At 38.1% G+C, this 27,123-nt stretch overlaps 1 protein-coding gene and 1 long non-coding RNA gene across 2 annotated transcripts; both read right to left on the bottom strand.

Moving 5' to 3' along the window:
* Positions 1-658: 658 nt before the first annotated feature.
* On the bottom strand, positions 659-20,431 carry LOC147480703 (uncharacterized). The gene is made up of 5 exons (XR_015203660.1): positions 20,318-20,431; positions 20,129-20,188; positions 8,629-8,686; positions 7,837-7,904; positions 659-956 (listed from the first exon to the last, which is right to left on the bottom strand). It is a non-coding gene; the product is annotated as an uncharacterized LOC147480703 (long non-coding RNA).
* A 173-nt stretch (positions 20,432-20,604) lies between these two features.
* LOC147480702 (Pectin lyase-like superfamily protein) lies at positions 20,605-23,329 on the bottom strand. Its single transcript, XM_086575717.1, is given in 7 exon segments — positions 20,605-21,020; positions 21,023-21,323; positions 21,418-21,499; positions 21,585-21,792; positions 21,881-21,925; positions 22,037-22,204; positions 22,322-23,329. Coding segments are annotated over 7 exon segments (1,377 nt in total). The 5' UTR covers positions 22,691-23,329; the 3' UTR covers positions 20,605-20,816.
* Between the last annotated feature and the right edge of the window lie 3,794 nt (positions 23,330-27,123).

Below are 27,123 nucleotides of genomic sequence, written 5' to 3'. Positions count from 1 at the left end.
TAATGGCAAGAGAGAAACCGAGGTGATTTTCACATGGGGATCTCATATTACATCAAATTTATCTTTTAAAGTAGGCTATGGTTACTATGGAACTGTCTATGCAGTTTCCTAATTGCATCCAAGTAGCAGTTAAGGTTCTGACAGAGAGTGAATTTAATATTTTTTATTCGTAAATGAAAAAATTCAATAGGATTTCACATCATTACTCATTTGTTTTTCTTTTCTAGACTATGTCATGAATAATCTATAATTCAAGTAGCCTTTCAAAATATTATATTTTCTGATATAGTTTCCAAACTATGTTAGAACAATGTACTTAAAAGTCCCACCTATTAAATTTAAGAATTCCAACAAACATATTAACAAAATAAGTCTAAAACAACCAAACATCGGACTAAAATCAAATTAGTTGTACATCAACCGTTTTTTTTTCTCAATTTATATTTTATTTTTAGTCTCTTATGTAATTTTAACACTAAATCATATCTCCACGCTATTATTGTAAAACATCATCCAAAAACATAATATATTCAATAAACTAAGATGTATAACACTATTCAAAATTTTGACAGAGTCTCCTCTGTAATTTCAATATTAAATCATATCTCCACGTTATACCTGTAAAACACCATCCAAAAACATAATACATACAACAAACTAAGATGTACAACATCATCCAAATTTTTGATAGAGCCTCCTCTGTAATTTCAGCATTAAATCATATCTCCACGTCATACCTGCTTTCAACTTTTACAAAAAACTAAGATGTACAACACTATCTAAAAACAAAAGTACATAACAATTTACATCCTACAAAATCAAAAAGATAATACATACAACAAAATGCGTAAGACTTTACAAATTATTTCATTACAGAGCTCTCACTCTGCAGCTGCACCTAAACATATGCAGCAAGTGTCAAAAAATGTTCTTCATGGTTGGTATTTGCCGAGTCCCTACACAGATTTAAAACAAAAAACAAAAAACATCAACTTTATCAAAGTAATAAAAAAAAGCATTCTTCAAGGTAATGACATAGGCATTACTTCAAAAGTAAAAACAAGATAATTGTAGGCTTAACCACAAATGTAAAATTGAACTTAAGCAAATATAATATACATTTTGCTTATCTAACTAGATAACAAGAAACATTGTAGGTGCAAACTATCAAAGTTGGTAAAACTTTTTGGTGATGATACCAGAGGTCTAAGGTTCGAACCCCACCACACCAATGAGTTACTGTTCTCGTTTAAAAATAGGCTTGCCAATAAAAAAAAAGATAATAAGAAACATTAGGAAACACATTAGTAAGTGTAAAACTATGGAAAACCAATATGAGCCACCTCCCACTTAAGATCAGAAACATATTTTGTCTAACTTTAGGCATTAGTTTAAAGGTACATATAGATGAATCAACTATGAGATGCAATCACGAATTAACATACCGAGAATATAAACAAAATCTCAAGATGAGTGTAGTTTCAACTAAGGCTTGTAGTTGACATGTGGAGCAAACGACTCTCCTCTTGCAATCGGCCTTTAAGACCAGCACATCTTCCAATTCTTTGCAATCTATCTAAAGTGAACATAGGGCTAAATGCTAGATCACACAACTTTCTAGTACGTGACAAAGCAACAAATGTCAAACCGAGGCTTTCTTTTTCACCAATATCTACCACAGCCTGATCAAGAGTGAGCCCCTGACTTTTATGAATTGTTATAGCCCAACACAAAACTAGAGGAATCTGAGTTCTTTGGCATGAAGTATCATTTGTCTTCCAATGAGTTGTTTGTGGAGCAATTGGGATTATATTAGAATCTGGACGGAACTTAGGACCACGGTAGTTATCAAAGTCAACCATGACCGCAAGAGGAATATCTTCTGGTGATTTGCAGCCATTTGCATAGACAATGTCTACAATAATGCCCATTGCACCATTAACCAGACCATTGTGTGTGGCAAGGTTTGATCGAAGCATAACACGTGCACCAACTGATAAACACAAAACTTTTTCCAAGCCTTTCGCATCATCAGACAAAGCCCTAGAAGCAGTATCACAATTATTTTTTGATACAATTCGAGCAACAGGTTTTCCAAGCTCAATTAGTCGATTGAGATTGTAATCATGTGCAGCTTGCTTGGTCGGAAATAGACGCAAAGCATATTTGAAGGTGTTAATTTCTTCCGCACTGAGCGAGGAAAAGTCTCTAGTCAGAAATAATTTCCAGTCATCGATCGTGGATGTTCCATCACTGAGTCTAATCAATGCTTCCCGGAACAATGCTTGCCTATCCCCTGCTTGTCGAAATATATGAGACAACCGAACACATTTATCAAAAAAAGTGTACATAAGTCCACCATATAGTTGTTGAGGACTCCCACCTCCTTTATACAATGCCCTATCACATACAGGAGGTAACTGACGCATATCACCAACAAGGAGAATAGAGACATTACCAAATGGCTCATTAGGCCCAAAAATATCTCGACAACGACGGTCAATATTCGCAAGCATAGATGTTCCGACCATACTATATTCATCAATAATGATGAGTTTGGTGTCTTTAAAGTCCTCTTGCATACGCTGACATTGATCACCTTCAAAAGATTTAAATTTTTTTGAAGCATTTCGTTCAGTTCTTTGTTCAGTTCTGATGGCGAGTTCATGATGTATGGTTGCACCTCCAATATTAAAAAGGCGACTCGGTTGGAGCCATGACATCTTGCTTTGGCGATCTAAAAATCCAGAATTGAATGCACAATTGCATTTATGAGAGTGGACTTCCCGTGCCTGCACCACCACAAACTATCATACTTAATGCATACTTTCGACATTCTAGTGCTCGAATAACCATATCATGTGCCACTCTTTTGTTCAAGAGACGGTTCATCAAGGGTTACAATAAGAGGTTCAATGTTAACTTCTTCTCCACACCGCGCAAAGTATGCACAAATTTTCTTTCACTCTCCATGTTTGGATATCGATATAAACCTTCAGCCCAATTGTGTGAAGTATCAAAGTCTCGCCTTCCTAATTCGACATTCTCCCGAGGGGACAAACAAGGGCCCCATTGTTTCGCCATCATCCATTCATCTCAAACATGTCTTCCATATCATTCTCTATCTCAATATCATCTTCGAATTCTTCATCAACAGGTTCAGGAAGAATTATTGATTGGTGTTCTCCGAAGCCCAAGTCCATGTACCTTTCTGACCATAGTATGAAATCCCCTTTTGCTTCTTCCAGAGTCCGAAAAGGGTGATGAATCAAGACTTGTTGACGACAAAATGATTCCCATTTTTCAGTGTTTGGTAGGATGTCACCATCCAGTTGTGGAACCAAACGCACAATTGCACTAGCTCGAGAAGTGTGCCAACCCTTCCGATGAAAGTAGTGTCTTTTTGCCATATCGAGGAGGGATGTATTTTCATAGCAAGGAGGTCGTTGCATATATCTTCCTACAAAGCTTGGGTCTGTTCCAACAATCTCTTCATCTTCGTCCCCTCTTCTACGACATAAAGTTGATGCTAACATGCTCTTTTCACTTACATTTAAAAGGACAAACTTCCTTGATGATCGTACTAATGGGTACCCCATTAACAAATGACTTACTTCTTGGGCAGAAAATATCTCTTTCGGATACACTTTTCATAAGCAAAACGCTTGAAAGCAGATTTTGCATTCGACATGGACGGCGAAGATCTTCAACAATTTTCGTAAAGTTTCGTGAAACTCTTTGATGATGAGTTCAGATTTTGAAGCATACTTAGCAATGTAATTTACTACAGATTGCACCGAAAGGACGGGCGACCAATCAATGTTTGCACGCCATGTCTGCAGAATTTTTCTATTATGGGAGCAGACTAACTCATCATTTCGACGCCCAATAAACCGGAACATATTACTGTTAGGCGGTTCTTCAACAATCTCTGACTGATCAAGTACATCAAATGGATATCTAAAGCGGCATCCCATCTGTTTCGTTGTTTTATTTAAACGTAAGCAATGGCTTCCACATATGCTGTGTCGCATGACCCAATTAACCAATAAAGCATAGTCATCTTCGATTGTATCAAGATTCAACTCGAGTGGCAAAGTACGCGCACAAGGATGCTCTTGCATATTTCTATCCATGGTAGGATTTGGATTTACAGTGGAAACAAGCCTATCAAAATATTCAATGACATTTGATCTAACCTCAGCGCTTGTACCTATCCCACTAACATCTGGAGCACCTCTTAACCAAAGAAATCCATGAATATGACCACTGCCACGATTCTGCCACTCAAACCGGTACCAATGATCAACCACAGAAAACTCGTTGCTTAAATATTCCTGAAAGAAATTGGATACCCTGGCCTGAAAGAACCATGCGACGACACTTGGATTTTCATTAACCAACCTTGCACGTCCCCTCCTTTTTTCTAAAGGAGACAACCTGTAAGTTATATAATTCAACATGTCATACATGTAAAGATCCTCAAATAATTCCTAATTCATAGCCAATATATATTAAAATGATATACAACACCATCATTCAACATTAAAATGACAACCTTTCAAGTGCATTAGATGGATCCAAAATGTGAAATAGTTCTGGCCATTGCATGTCAGCAGCACTAAGTGTGAAGAATATCGTTGGTGGACCTAACTGTTTCACCATGGCTGTTAACTCTTTCAACCTTGTAAACCAAAAAGCACGAGTACCACGGATATTCCTTGCAAAGTAAGAAATGCGACTGACTAGTTGTTTGTCACCAGATGAAATCATATCTCGAATATCTTGTATTGACAACTCAAGATCTCCCGGATTCTTTCTCACCTAAAAAACATCACCCAATGCAAGTGCACGCCACCTTGATAAAGAGTTCCATGCAAAGTACCGAAATCTTGAATCTTTGGCAAAACGACCATCATCGTACTTCATCAAATATTGAAAGTATTGCAACGGGTTTACTTTCCTTTGACGAGCTTGCCTCAAATCAGCATTGCCACAAGGAAACAAAGTTGGAAAAGCCATAGCAATGTATCCGGGAGTTGAAAACTCATTAATGATCTCTGTAGTGAAAGGCATATGCACATGTGTCTGATCTGCATTTGGAACTTGCAATGCCCTTAAGAGACATGCTTGTTGATTAGGTTGCGGCAGAATAGCAATAGTACCAACAGCATGAAAATCATCAATGTGGAAATCTTGGTCCAGTAGCTCAGGTGGTCCTTGAGACTCATCTACCTGTATATGCACTGCTTTGTCTCCATTGTTAAGATCTCCCAAACTTTCTCCTGCACTTGGGATGTCTTCCGGTATCCCATCTACTGGAAGTCTTTCTAGAGTTCCGTCATCAATAATTATATCACCATAGTGCCGATGATATTTTTTCAACCAAACCAATGCTTCACGTACAAACTCGCGACGAACACGAAACTCCTTACTTATATGTGGCTCGCCCCTATTAACAACTAGTATTGCAGATAAATCAGCGGGCTTGTATGGTAAAACAGTTGCAATTGCGTTGACATCTTGTGCAAAGTTTATCACATTACCACCATATTTGTATTGTTGACCTTTAACACGATATACAGACATCATTGGGTGCACCCTAGCAATAAGAATTCTTTCTAAATCTGTCAAACGAGCCAATTCTAGAGGCACAATACCAGGATGCATTGAGTTATCCACACTGAACATGCTTGCTTGGTGGTTCCCTCGCTTCTCTGACTTGCAAGAAGAACATATACCTGTAGAAAAATTCAAATCAGAGAATCTTCTTTGGCATCTAGAGTCTAGACAACTTAACCATAGACTTGCAAGAAGAATAAATACCTGTAGATATCTTCAAATCAGGGAATCTTCGTTTGCATTCTGGACAACTCAACCATACAATATCGTTACATGATTTTCGGAAAACTTGCGCATTGGTAAGAGGTAAGCAATCATTCACAATTTGTTTTTGAATAATCACTTCACATCTATTATTATCTCCAATACTCGATTGTACATGGGATTGTGGTTGTGGAACTCGTCCATGTCGAGCAACTATCCGGCGGGAAAGAGCAACTATTTTGCAAGAAAATCTTTGGTGAGCAATTTTGCGAAGAGCTGCCTTTCTATAAAACACACGTAATGCATTATGAACAGCCCGTTCAACAGGGTCTTGAATTTCAACTATTAGTCTTCGACGAGCTCTACGTAAAGCCAGCTTGAAACGATGTACTTCTGCCGTTTCATTTTGGTTGGACAAATTACGTCGGGAGGTATCAATATCTCGGCACAAAGAACGCTGCTCAGTTGTCTGATTTGCCCGTGCTCGCTTTCGACGAGAGGTGTCAATATCCCGAATAATAGCACGTTGCTCATTTGTTAGTTTTGAACGTGCTCTTTTACGTCTAGCAGAATTTTCACCTCTTCTAATTTCCACTCTCTGACTTTGTAACAGACTTTGTTCTTGACCTGGTATCCTTTGAATAAACATAGAATTTTCAGGTTGAGTTGTCTTTGTCATATTACGAATCCACTGTCTGAGAGGACAATTTTCATCTAAATCATCAACCCTCTCCCCAATCCCATGCAAATAATTTGTATCATGATTTTCAACACTGCGATTACCTCCAGAAGTTCCTTGCTGATCTGATATCCTCTGAATAAGCATAGAATTTTCAGGTTGAGCTGCCACCCTTATATTACGTATCCATTGTCGAAGCGGGCAATTTTCATCTAGATCATCCACCCTCTCCCTTTGCGAAGAGATTTCTTCATTATCTCCAACCCTTTGATTACCTCTAGAGGATTCTGGCCGATCATGTATCCTTTGAATATGAATAGAATTCCCAGGTTGAGCTCTATGTCTCTGATTACCTCTAGAGGATTTCGGCTGATCATGTTTCCTTTGAAAAGGAGTATCTGGCATAATAAAGGAGACAAAAGATGTACGTCTAGATCGAATTGCACGTCTTCGAGTGGTTGGATATGAAATTTCATCCACTAGACAGTTTAATCTCCTGATATATGCTGAAAATTGGGCAAAAGAGTTACGTGGTCGACGATTATGAAGACGCAGCCGAGTAGTTGGTAGTGGAGTACGTCGATTCCGACGACTATAAAATCGACCAAAAAACCTATCAACTCGGTGCCGACTACGACGACTATAGAATCGGCCAAAAAACCTATCAATTCGGTGTACTTGTACTGGTAAACCTCCTTCAACCACTTCCATTGGGTATTCAAACACCAAGACGAGAAAAGGAGGGACGAGTGGCAACCCTTCTTCCGTCAGTTCAATTGCAATACCTACATATTTGGCAAATTGGACCATTAAAAAATTTTATGTTTTGCGTATAGTTTTTATTCCTTTTATCTCATGGGAAGTTAACTAAGGGAAAAGTTTAGTAAACGGATAATATCTCAACATGGTCTAGCTGCGAAATGCCAAGTATAATTGATTTTCATGTAACCTAACTAAACAAAGAAAATGTTGTCTCTACTCCTATTGTATAACCTATCAAGTCCAACCACTCAAAACTTATCATTTCAACCACGGCGGTCATAAATGTTAAAAACTTGCAACATATGAAATATAAATATGATAAGTTACTTTGTGATATCTAAAAAAAACAGTGAATTTTGTACTATTGTTACATGACGTATAAATGCATTAATACTAACTAATGTATAAAAAGGAGTTCAGAAATTTGAGCGCATGAATTATATGAAGAATGCATGAGTTATATAACACCACATCTAACAATGACGTAAGTTAGAGGCCAAGTAAATAGTAGTCCCAATCATTCGTACAAATTTAAACAAGCAGCAAACCAAATTCGAATGAAGACATACCTCTTTCGGCTCAAATTTTTCCAAGAAACATAAAGACTTATAACCAAAAAAAACCAACAGAACTGATCCTGCAAGGATAAAACAAATAATGGTTGCCTTGTAACGCCCCAAAACTCGAACAATTATATACCTAAAATACGTGACTTTTCTGAAAAAATTCAACAGAGACTCCTCTGTATTTTCGACATTTCATAAATATAAAATTTGTCATAACCTGAAAATTTAAAACAATATACTTCTCATTGATTAACTCAGCTACTTAACCGTCTCGACGAATGCCAGAACAGTTAAATAACCAGTTTAAAAAATGAGATCACTGCAATAGTAGAAGTCAGTACACCAAAGAACTTGAATGTCTTGACTAATGCCAGATCATCCAAGCACCTCGTACAAAGCTATTACCGAAAACACATATTAAATATATACTTTCGAGTCCCATAACTATCAAAAGGTTTACATCATTAACAAATTTGAATGAAGACATACCTCTTTGGACTCAAATTTTTCCAAGAAACATAAAGACTTAGAACCAAAAACCAAATTTAACCGATCCCGCAAGGACAAAACAAATAATGGTTAGCTTTGGGAATATATTGTAATGGAAATGGCTAGTGGACTCTCAAATGATTAATACTTATTAATTAAAAAAATGAATGCATGAATTACTATAAGACACAATGAATGCATGAATTACTATAAGACATCATGCACATCCGACAATCATGTTAGTTAGAGCCCAATTAAATATTTGTTATAGGATTGGGATTAGAACAAATTCGAATGAAGACATACCTCTTGCGGCTTAAATATTTTCCATAAAACATAAAGATTTGGAACAAAAAAATTGCACCTGCAAGGACATAAAAGATAATATAATCTTTAGCTCCATAATGAACTCTTTAAGGGAAACACGTAATCAACATAACGATTTGACATTTAGTTTCTAAATTGTTTGAAAAAAGGTTGAGTAATAAAGTTAAAATACATTTTCAAATAAATATGACTATATAATGTCAAAAGATGAACTTACATGCATGCATTTGCTGTATAATCAGCATAACGATTTGACATTTAGCTTCTAAATTGCTTGAAAAAGTGTTGAGTAATAAAGTTAAAATACATTTTCAAATAAATATGACTATATAATGTCAAAAATTGAACTTACATGCATGTATTTGTTGTAAACAAGTTCAGATTCTCAATCATTCAATCTCTCAGGTGGAGGTGGAGGTGGAGGTATAATGTAATCTCTAACAAATTCTCTGCTACCATTTGGACCAAGTTGATTTAGTTCACTTATGGTAGAGGTATTGTTTTGGACAAACGCAGAAATAGATTGCCGACTTTGTTCCCATGTCTTGACATAGCTAATTTCTTTCTTCACAGAGAATGAAGTAAAATCAACACGGTCATCTTCAAGATCACTAGTGGTTGGATTGAATGGATCAACACACCCAAATTGATGAAGTACTCGAAGTGGCACATATGGAGTGGAACCATGAAGGCCAACAAGTACAATACTTTGTCGACCTGGCATATGTAGATAAATATTGCTTTTACACAAGGGCCAATCACATTCCCACTTGATGTCCTCAGTCTTCAAAGAATTTAAGCTTGCGTACCATGCTTCTTCATCCTCAAGGATTATAACGAGGACGCTTTACTAATGCTTGTCTTGATAAGATTATACCTTCGATCTTCAACAGTTTTCATTTTCACTAAGGAATTTGATAAGTGCTCATATGCCCAAACTTGAAGAAGTGGAATACATCCAGAAAGCTTTGTATGTCTATTTCTGACACAATTTGTCAAACCTATCAGAAGTTACGCTAATATCATAGGTACAAATGGTGACGCTTCCAGTTCTAACGCGTCTTGAATAATTTTGCATAAGGAGGCATCAATCTTGTTGGTGTTATTTGGAAAAAGAATATGTCCTACAATTGCTAAGTCTATTGAATTGGCGCCCCAATGCCACTTTTTATTGTTTGGATCACCGATATCTAAGTGTCTAGCAATAAGGAAATCAAGAGAGCAAGTTTTCACTTGTCCATTTTTTTCCTTTTCAAGTGTTTTTTTAGAGACATGTAGGAAATTGACAAGCTCCTTTATATAGCTTTCTTTTAGATGGGGAAAAGCAGGGCTTCCTTCGAGAGTCATTCCAAGAAGATGAGAACATTCTTCTAGTGTAGGACAAAGTTGATGGGAGCCAAATTTGAAAACCATGTCATTTGGCTCCCAACATCTAACGAGTGCTTCTATAAAAGCCCAATTGATTTTGACTTTAGCTAAACTTAGTGTGTTTCCCATACCACTCTTTTGCCTCCAATCCATCCAATCACCATCATCCCAATCATCTTTAATGATTTCTAATAGACTTTTATTAGGCACTTTGGTATTCATTATCACGTTGTCCACCTCCTCCTATAGAAATAAAATAGTTCAATGAGAATATGAAACAAATTTACATCGTTGATTGTACTACATGTTGACATAAAAATTAATATTTTATGAAATACTTAATCGTTGAGACAAGAATTAATAAGCATATTCGAATAATTGGGGTTTTGCTTTATAAAAATATTTATTTACGTTGATTATATTAAATGTCTAATGACTACAAAAATAAATATTGTCATGAAAGTAATTCGACATATGAGTTTTGGTTTATGCATCTAATAAGGCTTGGTTCCACATCTTCAAACCTCCCCACAAGTGTAAACACTAATGGATCTTTAGTTGGTGATGTGGTTGGGGCTTTCGACACCGGGCCTAGCGGTGTAACCCACTAGCCGTAAGTCTACTTGCATCCCTCCTATTGGGTTATTGGGACTTGACATGGTAGAATATGGACGAAATCATGGCTAGCTAACACAAAAAGTATAGAGTAAGTGCCACATAATTTAGAAAGGAACAATACAAACAGTCAATGTGTAATTCTACATATAAATTTTGGTTTATGCATCTAATAAGGCTTGGTTCCACATCTTCGAACCTCTCCACTTGTGTAAACACTAATGGATCTTTAGTTGGTGATGTGGTTGGGGCTTTCGACACCGGGCCTAGCGGTGTAACCCACTAGCCGTAAGTCTACTTGCATCCCACTAGCCGTAAGTCTACTTGCATCCCTCCTATTGGGTTATTGGGACATGACATGGTAGAATATGGACGAAATCATAGCTAGCTAACACAAAAAGTATAGAGTAAGTGCCACATAATTTAGAAAGGAACAATACAAACAGTCAATGCATGTTTAGACGCGGCCCTTACCCTTAAGACAGAGGAAGGGATATTGTTGATCAAACGGCTTACTTCTTGTTAACTCTGTCATAATAGAAAGTAGGTGGTTTCGGTTCGAATTAGTATCAGAACCTAGTAGGGAACCTGTAGTCAATAAAATGATTTTTTTTTTCTATATCTATTAAATTAAATGTTCCGAGACTGAGGCAGGCAGCCCTAGTTCAGTCAATTCATCTATTTATGATTGTTGTTTAAAAAATTAGGTTTTGAATATCTGCTTTCAAATAATAAGTCACGTTTCTGTTTTCAATACTCAAAGTGTCATAACTTTTAATCCAAAATTCATGAGAAAATGTGAGTATTTTGTATGCAGTCGACGATACCTTTCCATGGAGACCATACATGGAACCCAAATTGTGAAAACAAAAGCAACGCAATCAGAATTCATGATAGTACTCTTACGAAAAGTCAAATGTGAGAACGTTGTAACTTGTAAGCTAGAAAACTTAGGGTCGCTTGAGCTTATTAACAAACCATCGTTTTTGAAGCTTTATAAGTCATCCGATTCATCTCTCGATTAGGACCATCGGCTTGCAAGTTTTATAGCGACTAAAAGCTTTAAACATAGTGATTTGTTCTCACCCCTTGCACTGGCCTCTTGCACGTCTTGAAGAGGTTTAGTGGCAATTTTGGCTGATCATAAAGCTCGTTCTAACTTCAACTTCTTATTTTCAAAAAGATTTACAGAGTTTTGTTAGCTTATTTAAGAGTTATTTAAGTGAAAAGTTGACTATAAGTAGACAATTTTGTAGTAGGTTATATGATTGGGATTTGCTCACGGCAAATTCAACTTTCCCAACAATCAGCCCGTTCTGAATTTCTAACGTACCTAACTTCTTGAAAAGTTGTAAAGATACTTACAATGCAGTTTATTCATTATTGTGCTCAATTTTTCTATATGGTCATTGATGCTGAAATGGAATCATTATTTGGTAACAATCATGAGTAAACAACTGGATTATAAGCGTGACTTTCATAAGAACTCAATTAGCAGATGAATAATCATCGGTTTTGGTCAGTGTATCACAAAGCATTATTAGTCCTGGACTGACGACGACGATATCGATATGCCGACAAAGGCGACAATGTATTCGAGGAGTAATTCTTGTTGTAACATTCCTAAGCAAAAAATCTTTGAACGAGAAGACATTCTTGCGACACACAACGCGTTAAATGACATCATACTTCCCTTGGTAGACATGGGCATTTGTTAAGCAGTGATCATTGCCAAATAAACCCAATTTATGTCTACAAACTGCACTCATAGACAGAGTCTAAGAAGAATAATCTTCGAGATCAGGTTCAATCAAGGGGTATCAAATAAGGTCAAAAGATTTTGGTGAGATGCTAACGATATTAAGATTACTTAATTTTCTAGCAAACATCCTCAGGCCTGCCAATATTATTAGAGAGAGAAAGTTTTTGATATCTAGAAAATGTAAGAGGATCTCGAGTATAAATATGCACCGGTAGCACCAACTGCTACATAAACTCCCTATATTTTTTCGTCCACGTATGGCTTAAAAAAGAAACAAAAAGTCTTTTAGGAGGATAGTCTTTCATACACAATCCATGTCTTGTGCTCCTTGGAGTCACGTTGCTACTTCATTCCTGGAAATGGGATTGTCATAGTCAATTTTCACCATACACTTGAATCTTAAGATATCACTTCCGAGTCGAATATTAGGTTAGTAACGAAATGTGCTATATTCCTTATGACATAACGGTATATACGCGATCCAATATGATTACAATTCATGACCAAATTATCTAGATTCGAACATCAATATCTCGTAGTGGTTTATTGTCATCCTTGTTACAAGAAAGAGGATTGGCGATCTATTAGTTCTATGGGTTCGGATAGGACTTGTCTTGCGGTTTGTAGTTCATTCCCCGTAAAATTTATGTATTTGGAACATTCAAAGGCGACAATATTTGGGTTCTTCATAAGCATTGCTAGATTAAGGTCTCTCATCATCACGGGCCCTAAATCTCCTTCGAGAAAGTGGTTCGCAACACTTGTGCCATGCAACTATTACACCTTTCCTTTCATTTTGGATTCCCGGACCACAATAAATTCCTCATTATTCTTTCAACCTCATTGATAATGCTTGCAGATCATTTATGTCTTGACATGTTGTGAATAGGTAGGTAAGCTGCAAAGGACGGACTTCACTAACACATATCTTCCATGAAAGAAAAGAAGTTTAGCATCCCAAGATGTAATTACGTTCTTAATCTTGTCTAAGAGAGGTCCTAAAGCAGCTATTGTGACTCTCCCTTGTATTAAGGGAACTCGAGATACTTTTCATAGGGTTCTCTCCTCGGCTGTGCTCGAGTTTCTTTTCGGCTCCTTGGCGGTCCTAGGTGGAACTGCTTTCCCGGTCATAGTTGTCCCCTGTTGGCCTAGTAGTTCCTTAGTCTTGCAACTCGGCTCTCCTCTCTTTCTACGGGCGGTGGCTCTTCTTTGCTTAGATTGCTTTGTCCGGTCGGAAGGAAGTATTTTTCCCTCGTCTACCAATAGTAGTTGGGTTGGAGCTCTATTTCCACTCCCGCTCACGACCATTCTTAAGAGTTTGTGCTCGACTCGCCAATCAAGTAAATCAATCGAAGAACGGGACTCTAGAGAGATAGAAAGGTAAAGGACTGAATCTAGTACTTCCTAAAGGCAGGAATAGAGGCATTCGTATCGGTAGCTAATCGTTGAATCTGAAAGCACTCGCAGTTAGCTACTTGCCTCAGGTTTCACGATCGAGCTATCAAAAGAAAAAGTAGATCATACTCTTAGACGTTACGCTCCTCCCTCTAGATAGAGGAGGGACCGCCGCTTCACTCCTTAGAGAGAACCGCAACCTACTTCCCGAAGAATAGAATCTCAATCTCTCCACTAAAGCTTTACTGCCCGGCCTTCCCCAAGGAGACTTCCTTGAACAGCCTCACTTCCCATCACACACAAGGGGAGAGAAAGGTCTCTCATCATCTGGGCCCTAAATCTCCTTGAGAAAGTGGTTCGCAGCACTTGTGCCATGCAATCTGTTACACCTTTCCTTTCATTTGGATTCCCGGACCACAATAAATTCCTCATTATTCTTTCAACCTCATTGATAATGCTTCGATCATTTATGTCTTCGACATGTTGTGAATAGGTAGGTAGGCTGCAAAGGACAGACTTCACTAACACATATCTTCCATGAAAGAAAAGAAGTTTAGCATCCCAAGATGTAATTACGTTCTTAATCTTGTCTAAGAGAGGTCCTAAAGCAGCTATTGTGACTCTCCCTTGTATTAAGGGAACTCGAGATACTTTTCATGGGTTCTCTCCTCGTGCTTTCGAGTTTCTTTCGGCTCCTTGGCAGTCCTAGGTGGAACCGCTTTCGCCATATCATAGTTGTCCCCTGTTGGCCTAGTAGTTCCTTAGTCTTGCAACTCAGCTCTCCTCTCTTTCTACAGGCGGTGGCTCTTCTTTGCTTAGATTGCTTTGTCGGTCGGAAGGAAGTATTTTTCCCTCGTCTACCAATAGTAGTTGGGTTGGAGCTCTATTTCCACTCCCGCTCCACGACCATTCTTAAGAGTTTGTGCTCGACCGCCAATCAAGTAAATCAATCAAGAACGGGACTCTAGAGAGATAGAAAGGTAAAGGACTGAATCTAGTACTTCCTAAAGGCAGGGAATAGAGGCATTCAGTATCGGTAGCTAATTGTTGAATCTGAAAGCACTTCGCGAGTTAGCTACTTGCCTCGAGTTTCACGATCGAGCTATCAAAAGAAAAAGTAGATCATACTCTTAGGCGTTACGCTCCTCCCTCTAGATAGAGGAGGGACCTCGCTTCACCCCTTAGAGAATGCGCAACCTACTTCCCGAAGAATAGAATCTCAATCTCTCCACCTAAAGCTTTCTTGCCCGGCCTTCCCCAAGGAGACTTCCTTGAGCAGCCTCACTTCCCATCACACACAAGGGAGAGAAAGCTTTCTTGCCCGGCCTTCCCCAAGGAGACTTCCTTGAACAGCCTCACTTCCCATCACACACAAGGAGCAGGCTTGAAATCTTCCATATGTCTCTTGGAACACCACAGGCTATCGAGGAGCGAATGATAGAAGGGAATGTCAGGTAGGCTTGCGCTCTAGAGAAGAGCTATTTATGATAAATATATTTGTCCTGGGAGAGGAGGCCCATAAAGGGGGCGATGGCTATTACACTTTCTTTCTTTTAAGGTAGGAAGGGATGCTCCGATCTTGTCTAGGCAGGAAGGGATGCCACATTGTTATTCACACCATGTTCAGTCTCGGTTTCATGAATAGCATGATCTCATGCGCAATGACATCCTTCATCCATTCTTACCACACACTCACCCCACTTATAAAGTATTTTTCCGAGTTCTACTCCGAGCCAAAGTTTTTTACCTTTAGCTAGAGGGAGAGCGGCTAGGAAACGGTGGCGACACCATGTTGAGGTCTCGGTTTCATGAATAGCATGATCTCATGCGCCAATGACATCCTTCATCCATTCTTACCACACACTCACCCCACTTATAAAGTATTTTTTTCCGAGTTCTACCGAGCCAAAGTGTTTTACCTTTAGCTAGAGGGAGAGCGGCTAGGAAACGGTGGCGATTGATGCTATTCCGCTTTGCCCAGACCTAGCAGATTGGGGACGGGGGGAATAGAGATTGCTTTCTTTTCTAATTCTAAAAGGCCGATAAATAGGATTTTTAAGACCTTATTTGCTACTCGAATACATAATCGCATAAGCGAGGAGAACCGCAACTCTTCTCAAGGGATTTAGTTCTCTAAAGTCTACCTTGATTCATAGATAGCAAACTCTTTCGCTTTTTTTATTATTAAGAACCAAGGTGGCCAAGACACTAGCACGGTACACCTCCAACCGATTTTGCTAAGTTTTCTTACATCATTGATGTAATTCGATATTTCATATGTTTAAGAACTAATTTAAGCGGTTGTGTATGGATGTGGAGCTCAAAGATACTATTCGAAGCCTTTTCAGCCAAAATGCGCATTATTCATATTGCTACACATGACTCAAAGATACTCATATTGCTACACATGACCTTGACCCCTTAAGTTAAAAACCGACTCTCTCGCTCTTGGAAAAATTGTGCCTCCTTCGGCACATGCACGGTTGGTGTATGGTGAAACATATTTCAAATGCATGGTTTTACATTCCGACAAGAACTCTAAGTCTTGAGAAAAATGCAACTAACACATTCATAGGAGATCAGTATTCAAGATGAAGTAGTATGAACTTTTATTGCGGTACATCCTTTTAGCATGGCCATATAGCATGTCCCTCATTCGCTAGGATAGATTGAGTAATGACTCCCGTTCGGTACCCTTTTGATCTGGTACCTCACCCACTATACCAGTGTTAGTTCGGAAGGGGAATCAGCTAAGATTCCAATGAAGAAGTAGCTGCATTGGTTTAATTTGCCCCTTACTGCGTGTGTAGCTTCTTATTGGTATTTCTTTTCATATACTCTTATATAGTTACGTCTTTTTTCTCTCTGATAAGGTAGATTCTTGTTGGTACTTCAATTTCTTAGACTAGACTCTTATATAGTTAATTATTTTTTTACTCTATAGTATGGTAGATTCTTAAGGGTTATTTAGTCTGTTTTTAGGTTTGTTACCATGTAGGGGCTTTTGACTATCTTGTATGGTATAGTATTGAGTGTTATTTTTCACATGACTAGTGTAAATGTAAAATAATTAATATGCTCCAAGCCTCCAACATTTGTTTTTTCGATAATCTAGCCTCCAACATTTTTTTGTCCCGTCCCCAAATTAGACTTGGTGCACGCTTCTAGACAAAAAGCCAAAGCTACCATATGACATCCATTTCACCAACGAAGTTTCAAGGATAATTTGCACTTCTCATGTACACACCGACATACAATATAACTATATAAAGGAGTCTAGTATCTACTCTAAATCTCCTTCAAGCCGAATAAACAACGTAAAGGGGGACCAATTTGTGCGGAATAAACAAGTAGGGAGTAAAGGGACCCCAATAACCAAACAAAAAATAATAAGCCAGTTGAATACCTTTTGGCGGAAAGGCACGGTGGGTTCTTGAGACAATAAAACATCCAATGTGGAAAGCTAAACCCGTGACAAGGTGCAAGAATTGTTGAGATGAGAAGTGAATGAAGCCGAGATGAGAAAAATCCAAACTTGATGAAGTCGACAGAGAAATGAAATAAGGCACAAATGAGAAATGGAAATATGGGTATTTACTCATGATCCGAGTTGAGAGCAAGGAGATATCGAGTGAGAATTGTTGAGATGAGAAGTGAATCGAAGTTCTTTGTCGAGAGAAAGAGAGAAGAGTGAGGAGAAACGGGCCGAGAGAAGAGTGAGGAGAAATTGCTCGTGAGGACAGAGGGCAAAAACCAACCAAAAGCATTTTTTGGGCCACTTTACCCCGTCGGGCCATTTTGGGCCATTTTGGGTTGGAGCTCTATTTCCCTCCCGCCACGACCATTCTTAAGAGTTTGTGCTCGGACCGGCCAATCAAGTAAATCAATCGAAGAACGGGACTCTAGAGAGATAGAAAGGTAAAAGGATGAATCTAGTACTTCCTAAAGGCAGGGAATAGAGGCATTCATTATCGGTAGCTAATTGTTGAATCTGAAAAGCACTCGCAGTTAGCTACTTGCCTCAGGTTTCACGATCGAGCTATCAAAAGAAAAAGTAGATCATACTCTTAGACGTTACGCTCCTCCCTCTAGATAGAGGAGGGACCTCGCTTCACTCCCCTTAGAGAACTGCAACCTACTTCCCGAAGAATAGAATCTCAATCTCTCCACTAAAGCTTTACTGCCCGGCCTTCCCCAAGGAGACTTCCTTGAACAGCCTCACTTCCCATCACACACAAGGGGAGAGAAAGCTTTTATCTGCCCGGCCTTCCCCAAGGAGACTTCCTTGAACAGCCTCACTTCCCATCACACACAAGGGGGCAGGCTTGAAATCTTCCATATGTCTCTTGGAACACCACGGCTATCCAGAACGAATGATAGAAGGGAATGTCAGGTAGGCTGGCGCTCTAGAGAAGAGCTATTTATGATAAATATATTTGTCCCGGGAGAGGAGGCCCATAAGGGGCAGTGGCTATTACACTTTCTTTCTTTTAAGGTAGGAAGGGATGCTCCGATCTTGTCTAGGCAGGAAGGGATGCCACATTGTTATTCACACCATGTTGGTCTCGGTTTCATGAATAGCATGATCTCATGCGCAATGACATCCTTCATCCATTCTTACCACACACTCACCCCACTTATAAAGTATTTTTCCGAAGTTCTACCCCGAGCCAAAGTTTTTACCTTTAGCTAGAGGGAGAGCGGCTAGGAACGGTGGCGACACCATGTTCGGTCTCGGTTCATGAATAGCATGATCTCATGCGCAATGACATCCTTCATCCATTCTTACCACACACTCACCCCACTTATAAAGTATTTTTTCCGAAGTTCTACCTCGAGCCAAAGTGTTTTACCTTTAGCTAGAGGGAGAGCTGCTAGGAAACGGTGACGATTGATGCTATTCCGCTTGCCCGGACCTAGCAGATTGGGACCGGGGCGAGGAATAGAGATTGCTTTCTTTTCTAATTCTAAAAAGGCCGATAAATAGGATTTTTAAGACCTTATTTGCTACTCGAATACATAATCGCATAAGCGGAGAACCGCAACTCTTCTCAAGGGATTTAGTTCTCTAAAGTCTACCTTGATTCATAGATAGCAAACTCTTCTCGCTTTTTTTATTATTAAGAACCAAGGTGGCCAAGACTAGCTTTGGTACACCTCCAACAGATTTGCCAAGTTTTCTTACATCATTGATGTAATTCGATATTTCATATGTTTAAGAACTAATTTAAAAAGGTTGTGTATGGATGTGGAGCTCAAAGATACTATTCGAAGCCTTTTCAACCAAAATGCTGCATTATTCATATTGCTACACATGATTTCAAAGATACTCATATTGCTACACATGACCTTGACCCCTTAAGTTAAACCGACTCTCGCTCTTGGAAAATTGTGCCTCCTTCAGCACATGCACAGTTGGTGTATGGTGAAACATATTTCAAATGCATGGTTTTTACATTCCGACAAGAACTCTAAGTCTTCGAGAAAAATGCAACTAACACATTCATAGGAGATCAGTATTCAAGATGAAGTAGTATGAACTTTTATTGCGGTACATCCTTTTTAGCATGGCCATATAGCATGTCCCTCATTCGCTAGGATAGATTGAGTAATGACTCCCCGTTCGGTACCCTTTTGGACGGGTACCTCACTCCACTATACCAGTGTTAGTTCCGGAAGGGGGAATCAGCTAAGATTCCACTGAAGAAGTAGCTGCATTGGTTTAGCTGCCCTTACTTCGTGTGTAGCTTCTTATTGGTATTTCTTTTCATATACTCTTATATAGTTCTGTCTTTTTTTCTCTACAGTAAGGTAGATTCTTGTTGGTACTTCAATTTCTTAGACTAGACTCTTATATAGTTAATTATTTTTTACTCTATAGTATGGTAGATTCTTAAGGGTTATTTAGTCTGTTTTAGGTTTGTTACCATGTAGGGGCTTTTGACTATACTGTATGGTATAGTATTGAGTGTTATTTTTTCACATGACTAGTGTAAATGTAAAATAATTAATATGCTCCAAGCCTCCAACATTTGTTTTTTTCGATAATCTAGCCTCCAACATTTTGCTGTCCCAGCTTCTGTACTTGGTACGCTTCTAGACAAAAAGCCAAAGCTACCATATGACATCCATTTCACCAACGAAGTTTCAAGGATAATTTGCACTTCTCATGTACACACTGACATACAATATAACTATATAAAGGAGTCTAGTATCTACTCTAAATCTCCTTCAAGCCGAATAAACAACGTAAAGGGGGACCAATTTGTGCGGAATAAACAAGTAGGGAGTAAAGGGGACCCCAATAACCAAACAAAAAATAATAAGCCAGTTGAATACCTTTTTGCGAGCAGACGGTGGGTTGCGAGACAATAAAACATCCAATGTGGAAAGCTAAACCTGTGACAAGGTGCAAGAATTGTTGAGATGAGAAGTGAATGAAGCTGAGATGAGAAAAATCCGAAACTTGATGAAGTCAGACAGGAGAAATGAAATAAGACAGCGAGAAATGGAAATATGGGTATTTACCTGTATCTGAGTTGAGAGCAAGGAGATATCGAGTGAGAATTGTTGAGATGAGAAGTGAATGCGAGTTGCTGTCGCGAGAGAAAGAGAGAAGAGTGAGGAGAAACTGGCGCGAGAGAAGAGTGAGGAGAAATTGCTCGTGAGGACAGACAGAAACCAACCAAAAGCATTTTTGGGCCACTTTACCCCCTGTCGGCCAAAAGCGTTCGCTACGCTCACTTGATTATTATAATTTATAATAAATCGTCCACAATTGTCTATACATGATTCAGAACACAGAACAACATATATGCGCAGAGTACACCAAATCGGAGAACTCCATCTATCTTTTACTGTTTTACACTACATACATAGGCACAGTAGACCATGTTCTACTAATTTTCATCACACTAATAGGGAAACAAACCCAAAAGGGATGGAACATTGGAACCTAACCGACCAAAGAAGAAAACAAGAATCCTATATTCTAAAATCTAATGCTGATCTACGGACAAAAGAAATTCTAACAATCATAGTTGGCGCTTTCGATAATTGTTTCAGGTCCCCCTTCTTGTAAGCAGCCAATGGGAGGGATGGTCAAGGTTTCTAGTGTTCCATAAGCATTCCAACAGAAAGGATCATCCACCAGCTCTCCCTCTTCGGGTAGTAATTCAACTTCGGATAGTGTTATATTTGTACATGCGACTGAGTCGCTGCAGGCAAAAGTGTATAGGAGGGAGGGCTTCGGACGTCATAGGTGCCCTTTATATTCTTGTAAGAAACATCGCTTACATATACTGCCGAGGTTTCATTTCTGCAACCTTTAGTGAAGCAGTAGTATTGATCTATGATTATGCAGTTCTTCACATTGTCCATTTCGATGTTCTCAAATCTTATACCAGCTACAGAACCCATTCCGCCTTGCCATGTCTTGATTCTAACCCCGTTATCAGAGTCCTTTATATATGTGTTGCTGACTGATATGTTTGAAACGCAGGCCTGTGAATTATGCACTCCAAGGCTCCCAATGCTGTACAAAAGAGATGGTTCAGTTATATAAGCATTGTTCACTTCTCAACTAGGATTTTTGACTAACTGAATTGGTTGCTGACTTAGTGACTCACCTGATCCCGTGACCATGTAAACAAGTGACATTATTTATATCAACATCTGAACAACCTGGTCCAATGGAGATGCAATCGTCGCCTGTTCAAAATCAGAAAGGCGTGGTTAAAATGTACAATTGAACAAAATTGCAGTTATTGAATGTAAACATTTAATAATTCCTTACCATTGGCTATCATAGAGTTATAAATGCCAACATACTTTGTATCCTGAACATGGATTCCATCTGTGTTGGGACTAAGTGCAGGGGAATCAATTGATAGATCTTCTATCAGCACTCCTTCACAACCATCAAATTTCAAGTGGAATTGGGGACTGTTTTGGATCCTTAGGCCAATGACTTCTACATTTACGCTCATGAAGAATCGAATCAACTGAAACACAGATGAAGTTTCTGTTAAAGGCGTATGTAGTCATTTTAACTAATTGAAACTTCATATGGACTATGGCCAAAATACTCACAGCAGGGCTGTCACATGGTCCTGGTAAGGTCGATCCATTAGGACCCTGTGATAACATTGTATATGTCTTAGTGCAATTACATTGATTCAAAAATACATTTGTAGTGAATTTAGAGAGATTATTGAGTATGAAGTATGAACTGAATCTAAAAAATACCCTGTGAGGCTTGCATGGTAGCTCCCACCACTGTTCACCATTCCCTTCAATGGTACCACTTCCTGTGAAAGTCATTCCATCAACTCGGTAAAACACAAGCCATTGCTTCTTACTGTCCCCTTCAGGCCAGCAATCCGGTCCACTAGGCGGCATGAGAACTCCATCCAACTAGTCCCAAAAAAAGTACCACTTACCAGTAAGACAACCATACTACTAGAGCAAGAAAAATCTCTGTATAAAAAATTGAGCAAAATAACTTGTAAGAAAAACTGGTTGTAATCTTACTTGAAAAACAAATCCTGGTTTACATGGGCCTGAGAAGATAGTTGAGGTGATTGTGAATTCATAATCAGCTGGAGCATAAAGAACACCTGATTCAACTGCACAAGCCGCTTTCCAAGCTGAAGTGAATGCTTCAGTGTCATCAGTTGAACCATCTCCAACAGCACCAAATGAAGTAACATCGAAAACACAAGGATTGTTCGGGTCAGAAGGAATTGGAGGATCTGCAGGGGATTCAGATTCTGGGGGAAGACCGACAGGGGTCCCCTTATCTGTATGCTTAGACTTATCCTTGTGAAAATGTGTTCTTCCTTCCACATTGCTCAAACTGAAGATTACACAGATGAACAACAGCTGACGGGCGATCCCCATTATAATTTTGATTCCAAGAATTGAATAACCAAGTTCACTCAATTTTTTGTTGAAGAGCACTATGTTCTACAAAGAGGATATAAGAAAAAGACACAAATTCCACTTTATAGAGAAGTTGTTGACTGCCACCAAGAAAATGGTAAGAGAAAGAACAAGGCAGGAGGAGCACGCAGTCAGGTCGGTCAGTTCCTTCAGGCATGGGCCATTGTAAAGTTGGAAGCAGTGGCTGTAATTTATACTACGAATTCTGTTTTAACAGAAATCTCATGCAAACGGTTACGTGTACAGTTACTGTTGATTCTGATATCATTGTCATATGAAACGGTTAGACGCTTTTGAAAAACTTTGAGAGGTGCAGTTGCTTCTCTGTTGCAATATTTGGCCTGATTTGTTTGTAGGATTTCTTTCCAAAGATCTGATACTGGCCTTAAATTTTTTCGGGGCCTTGTGGTCCAGACTTGGGGTGAAGAGTGAAAAGGAGAATTTCCGACATTCTAATAAGTGTACCAAGTTACCATATAGGTTTTCTGTTATAGACTTATAATAGTGTTCCAAGTTACTGATGAAAGGTTCTCTTTTGGGTGGAATTGTTGGACGGTTTTTTTCCCGGGCCCTTCCTCTTCTAAATGTGGTGAAGAGACTTCTTGTAAGAGCATTTCTAATGGGGGTGTAAACCGTATAGAATGGAAAGTTTACATTCCAGATATCAAAAAACTTTATCCAATGGAGGTGCTAAACCGTAGGTAATAGACTATTAGTTGATAGAGGGTGTGGGGAATTCCTCATCTCACTATCAGTTGATAAATAATCCACACTTGAACACACGTCTGAACAAAAAAAATGTTCGGACGTCAAGTGTCGTCCCTATCTATTTCTAAAGTCATAATTTGAAATTTTTAACTTAGACGACACTTGAAGTGACGTCCCTCTTTAATTTAAAGAGAGACGTCACTTCAAGTGTCATCTGAGTTTAAAATTGAATTTTTTTACACTTCTCCATTAGAAACAATAGATAATAGATATTTATGGGTTATACAATAACTTACAATTAGAATTGTAAAATCCCAATGGCACCTAGGTAGAGCCTATGTGGAGGTGTAATTTTACACCACCCATTAGAGATGCCCTAACAATACGTGTCAATATGATATACAAGAACGGGGTAGGCAACTATATATGATACAAAATATCTGGATATGGGTATTTATCGATACTCAATTTCTCGATATGTATTGTGGATATATTCTCCTCTTTGGAGATATTTGATATTGTTTCACGTGCAAATATCGTGGATATATCCAAAATATCAATAAATATCGTGGATATTGTGAATATTTATTGATATATCATGATACATTATTTATATTTATTTAAAATATAATAGTAAATATTAAATAAAATTATTATATACACAAAATATCGCCAAATATCATTGAAATATCACCGATATTTGCAATGGTATATATCTCTAAACATATCATGATATTTATATACTTTTCTCTGAAATCTCGATAGATATATCCAAATATTACGATATATTGCGATATTTTGTATTATGTATGTAAGTACAAATTTCTCAGAAGAAATCAGGATATTATTTTTGTGGCTTCATGCCTTCATCAATAATTGAATTTTAACTTATCAAAAATACCTAATAAATAATTAAAAGTATTCAGAATGATTGAAATTGCCGACGCAGTAGAAGAATGTATAATATAATCATACTTGAGCAAATTAAACTTCTCATCATGGATAAACGCGTAGTGAATTATGCAGTGCGCACATGGATGGTTAGCCTAACCTAATCAGATTATGCCATATGTACCATTGAATCGTACACGGACTACTTGTTCATTTTCCGTTGGCATAAATTTTGTGAATATGGGACCTTTTTCTGTAATTTTGAGAATGCGCAAAAAACATCTAAAGAATAATCATCCGGTCTTAATGGATGAACTTTTATTTGGTGACCTGGGAGTCGTCCTTAGATGTTTCTATGTAGTTAGATGTTTCTATGTAGTTAATTTTGTGTATGTACCCGAGTGAAATGAGTGTTTTTTTCATGATTATAAGGTTTAGGGCTTAGTGTTGTTATATTGAAATTTCTCCCTCTAACGATCATATTTTTAAAGAAATATGTAACTCTTTGAAGTTTAATCATCAGGGTCTGCCTCAACCCATCACCGTTTCAAAAAAAAAAAAGAGTATTTAGTCGAATTTATTCATTAAGATAGTGTCGTATGCTATATATATATATATAGCCTCGACTGCTACTTGGATATGTGCTAATGTGCATATCTGCTATCTTAGAAAATTAATAGAGCATCTAGGATAGGGACGATGGAGAGGAATTGAAAATGTCACTTTTTGTTTTTTCGATAACCTTGAAAATGTCACTTTAGGATCGACTTTGGTGCATTTTGTGGTTGGGTTGTTTGGCGTGGTTGACGACATAGCTGCATATCTCATTATCTCGTGACCCTTAACTTCACGTACTTCTGGACTTCTTTGTTTATTTTTTTAACTTCACGTACTTCTGGACTTCTGGTTGCTTGTAGCCTTATAAATCAAAAGTGTGTTGTATGCCAACGACAATACAATTATACCACTCCTTTACCAAACAAATACAATTATACCACTCACGGGTGGACCCTAACTAGACCCTAACTACCATGGGTTTTGGAACATAGTCTACCTATAGTACTACGAGACCATGAGAGCCGGTATGAGCTGCTCATATACTAAACTCACAAAAAGTAATCTTCACCTCATACATCACCAATTAACAGAGCACAATAGCAATAATTAGCATTGACTTTTCGAGCTTCGTAACAATAATTCCTATAAAAATAGTGTAAAGACTGTAAACATCTTATTATCTTACAGTATATTTAGTAGAGCAACAAAAAAAAACACTAAAATTTTGAACCAAATCAAACACCAAACCAAAAAAACACCAAGCAACTTTAAAAACAACACCAAAAAAACACCAAAAAAAACACTAAACAACTACGCAGTTTTGCCAAAACTGCTTATATAAATGCCCACGCATTTTTTGCTAAAAACCGCGTTATTATTAAAGCCCAATGGTAAGGCCAAGCCCACGCTGTTTTTTAAAACAAAACCGCAGCGTGTTCTCAAAACCGCGTGCTACTTCTATATATACAACTCTAAAGCCGCGCGGTTCAGTCATTTTCACCTCTTCTCACAATTATAAAATTCTCTCTTTAGTTAAAAAAAAAACAAAAATCTACCTAAACTCTTAAAATTTGATATGGATCCTTTTGAACCTTTAGACGGTGATGATTATTTTTAAAGATAATGCATCGCACACATTGCCGATGAGGAAGTAGAATCTGATGGGGAGAAGGCGATTGGGGGAAGAAGAACCCGAGGATGTCGCTAGCCGGGTGATAGACATCCCTATGTCTTGGAGTATCGGATGAACGACTTTGATTGGCAATTTGCACCTGGAGAAGCACTTGATATGGAAGTTGTGTCTTCTACGCGTGATACAAAACACGGTCGAAAAGTCGCGATTGGCTAATACTCGGGTAATTAATTAGTTTTGATTAAATATTTTGAATATTAATTAGTTGAGTTTGACCAATTAATTATTTATCTTATAATGCATTTTTTTTATTTATAATATCGGCATGTTTGTTGACTAGTTTATACAAGTTAGATCGGCTTTACTTGGTGTTAGAGAGTGGTGGAAGGTTATTAGGAGTTTGGATGAGTTTGTATATATTAGAGATAGTATTTTGTATACACCTTTGGGTATTTTGATTGATATGGATTATGAGAATGCTGATTGAGCAATGGTCATAGCTTTAATAGAAAGATGGTGGAGTAGAACTCATACATTTCATTTTCTTTGTGCGGAGTTAGGGTTCACACCACTAGACTTCACTATGATTTATGGGTTAAGTATCGGTATAGGCCAACCGATACCTTTTCATACAAATTATGAGAATATGGATAGTATGCTTGTGAGTTTTCCTCATTTGGGTGCGGATGCTTATGATTCTTCTGGGATTAAGCTATCTCATATTAAGATTGCATATATGGAACCCCTCTTGCATCGATACGCGAAGTTAACTTTGACCGTTAAATAAGGGTAGTGAGGGTCTTGGATTAGTATGTTAGGGTTTTTGATGTTTTTATTGGGTATGTTTTGTTTCCCAATGGTCATTCTACGGTACGACTAGGATATTATGCTTATGTATCTGATTTGCATACTATGAGAGATTATGACTTGGGTAGCTCAGTATATGCCACATTGATATCGGCGTTAGATAAAGCTTCAAAGACATTCGGAAGTAGAAGTCCTCGATTGCGGGGATTCAATCGGACTTTTAGAGATTTGGTTTTATGAGTACTTTCGATGTCTTTGTCCTAACATAGACATGATTGCCGATACTCACCCTAGA

This window comes from Coptis chinensis, chromosome 8 (genome assembly GCF_015680905.1).
Source record: "Coptis chinensis isolate HL-2020 chromosome 8, ASM1568090v1, whole genome shotgun sequence".
Lineage (NCBI taxonomy): Eukaryota > Viridiplantae > Streptophyta > Magnoliopsida > Ranunculales > Ranunculaceae > Coptis > Coptis chinensis.
Note: the sequence above shows the minus strand (reverse complement) of the source record. Positions and strands in the feature narration are given on the sequence as shown.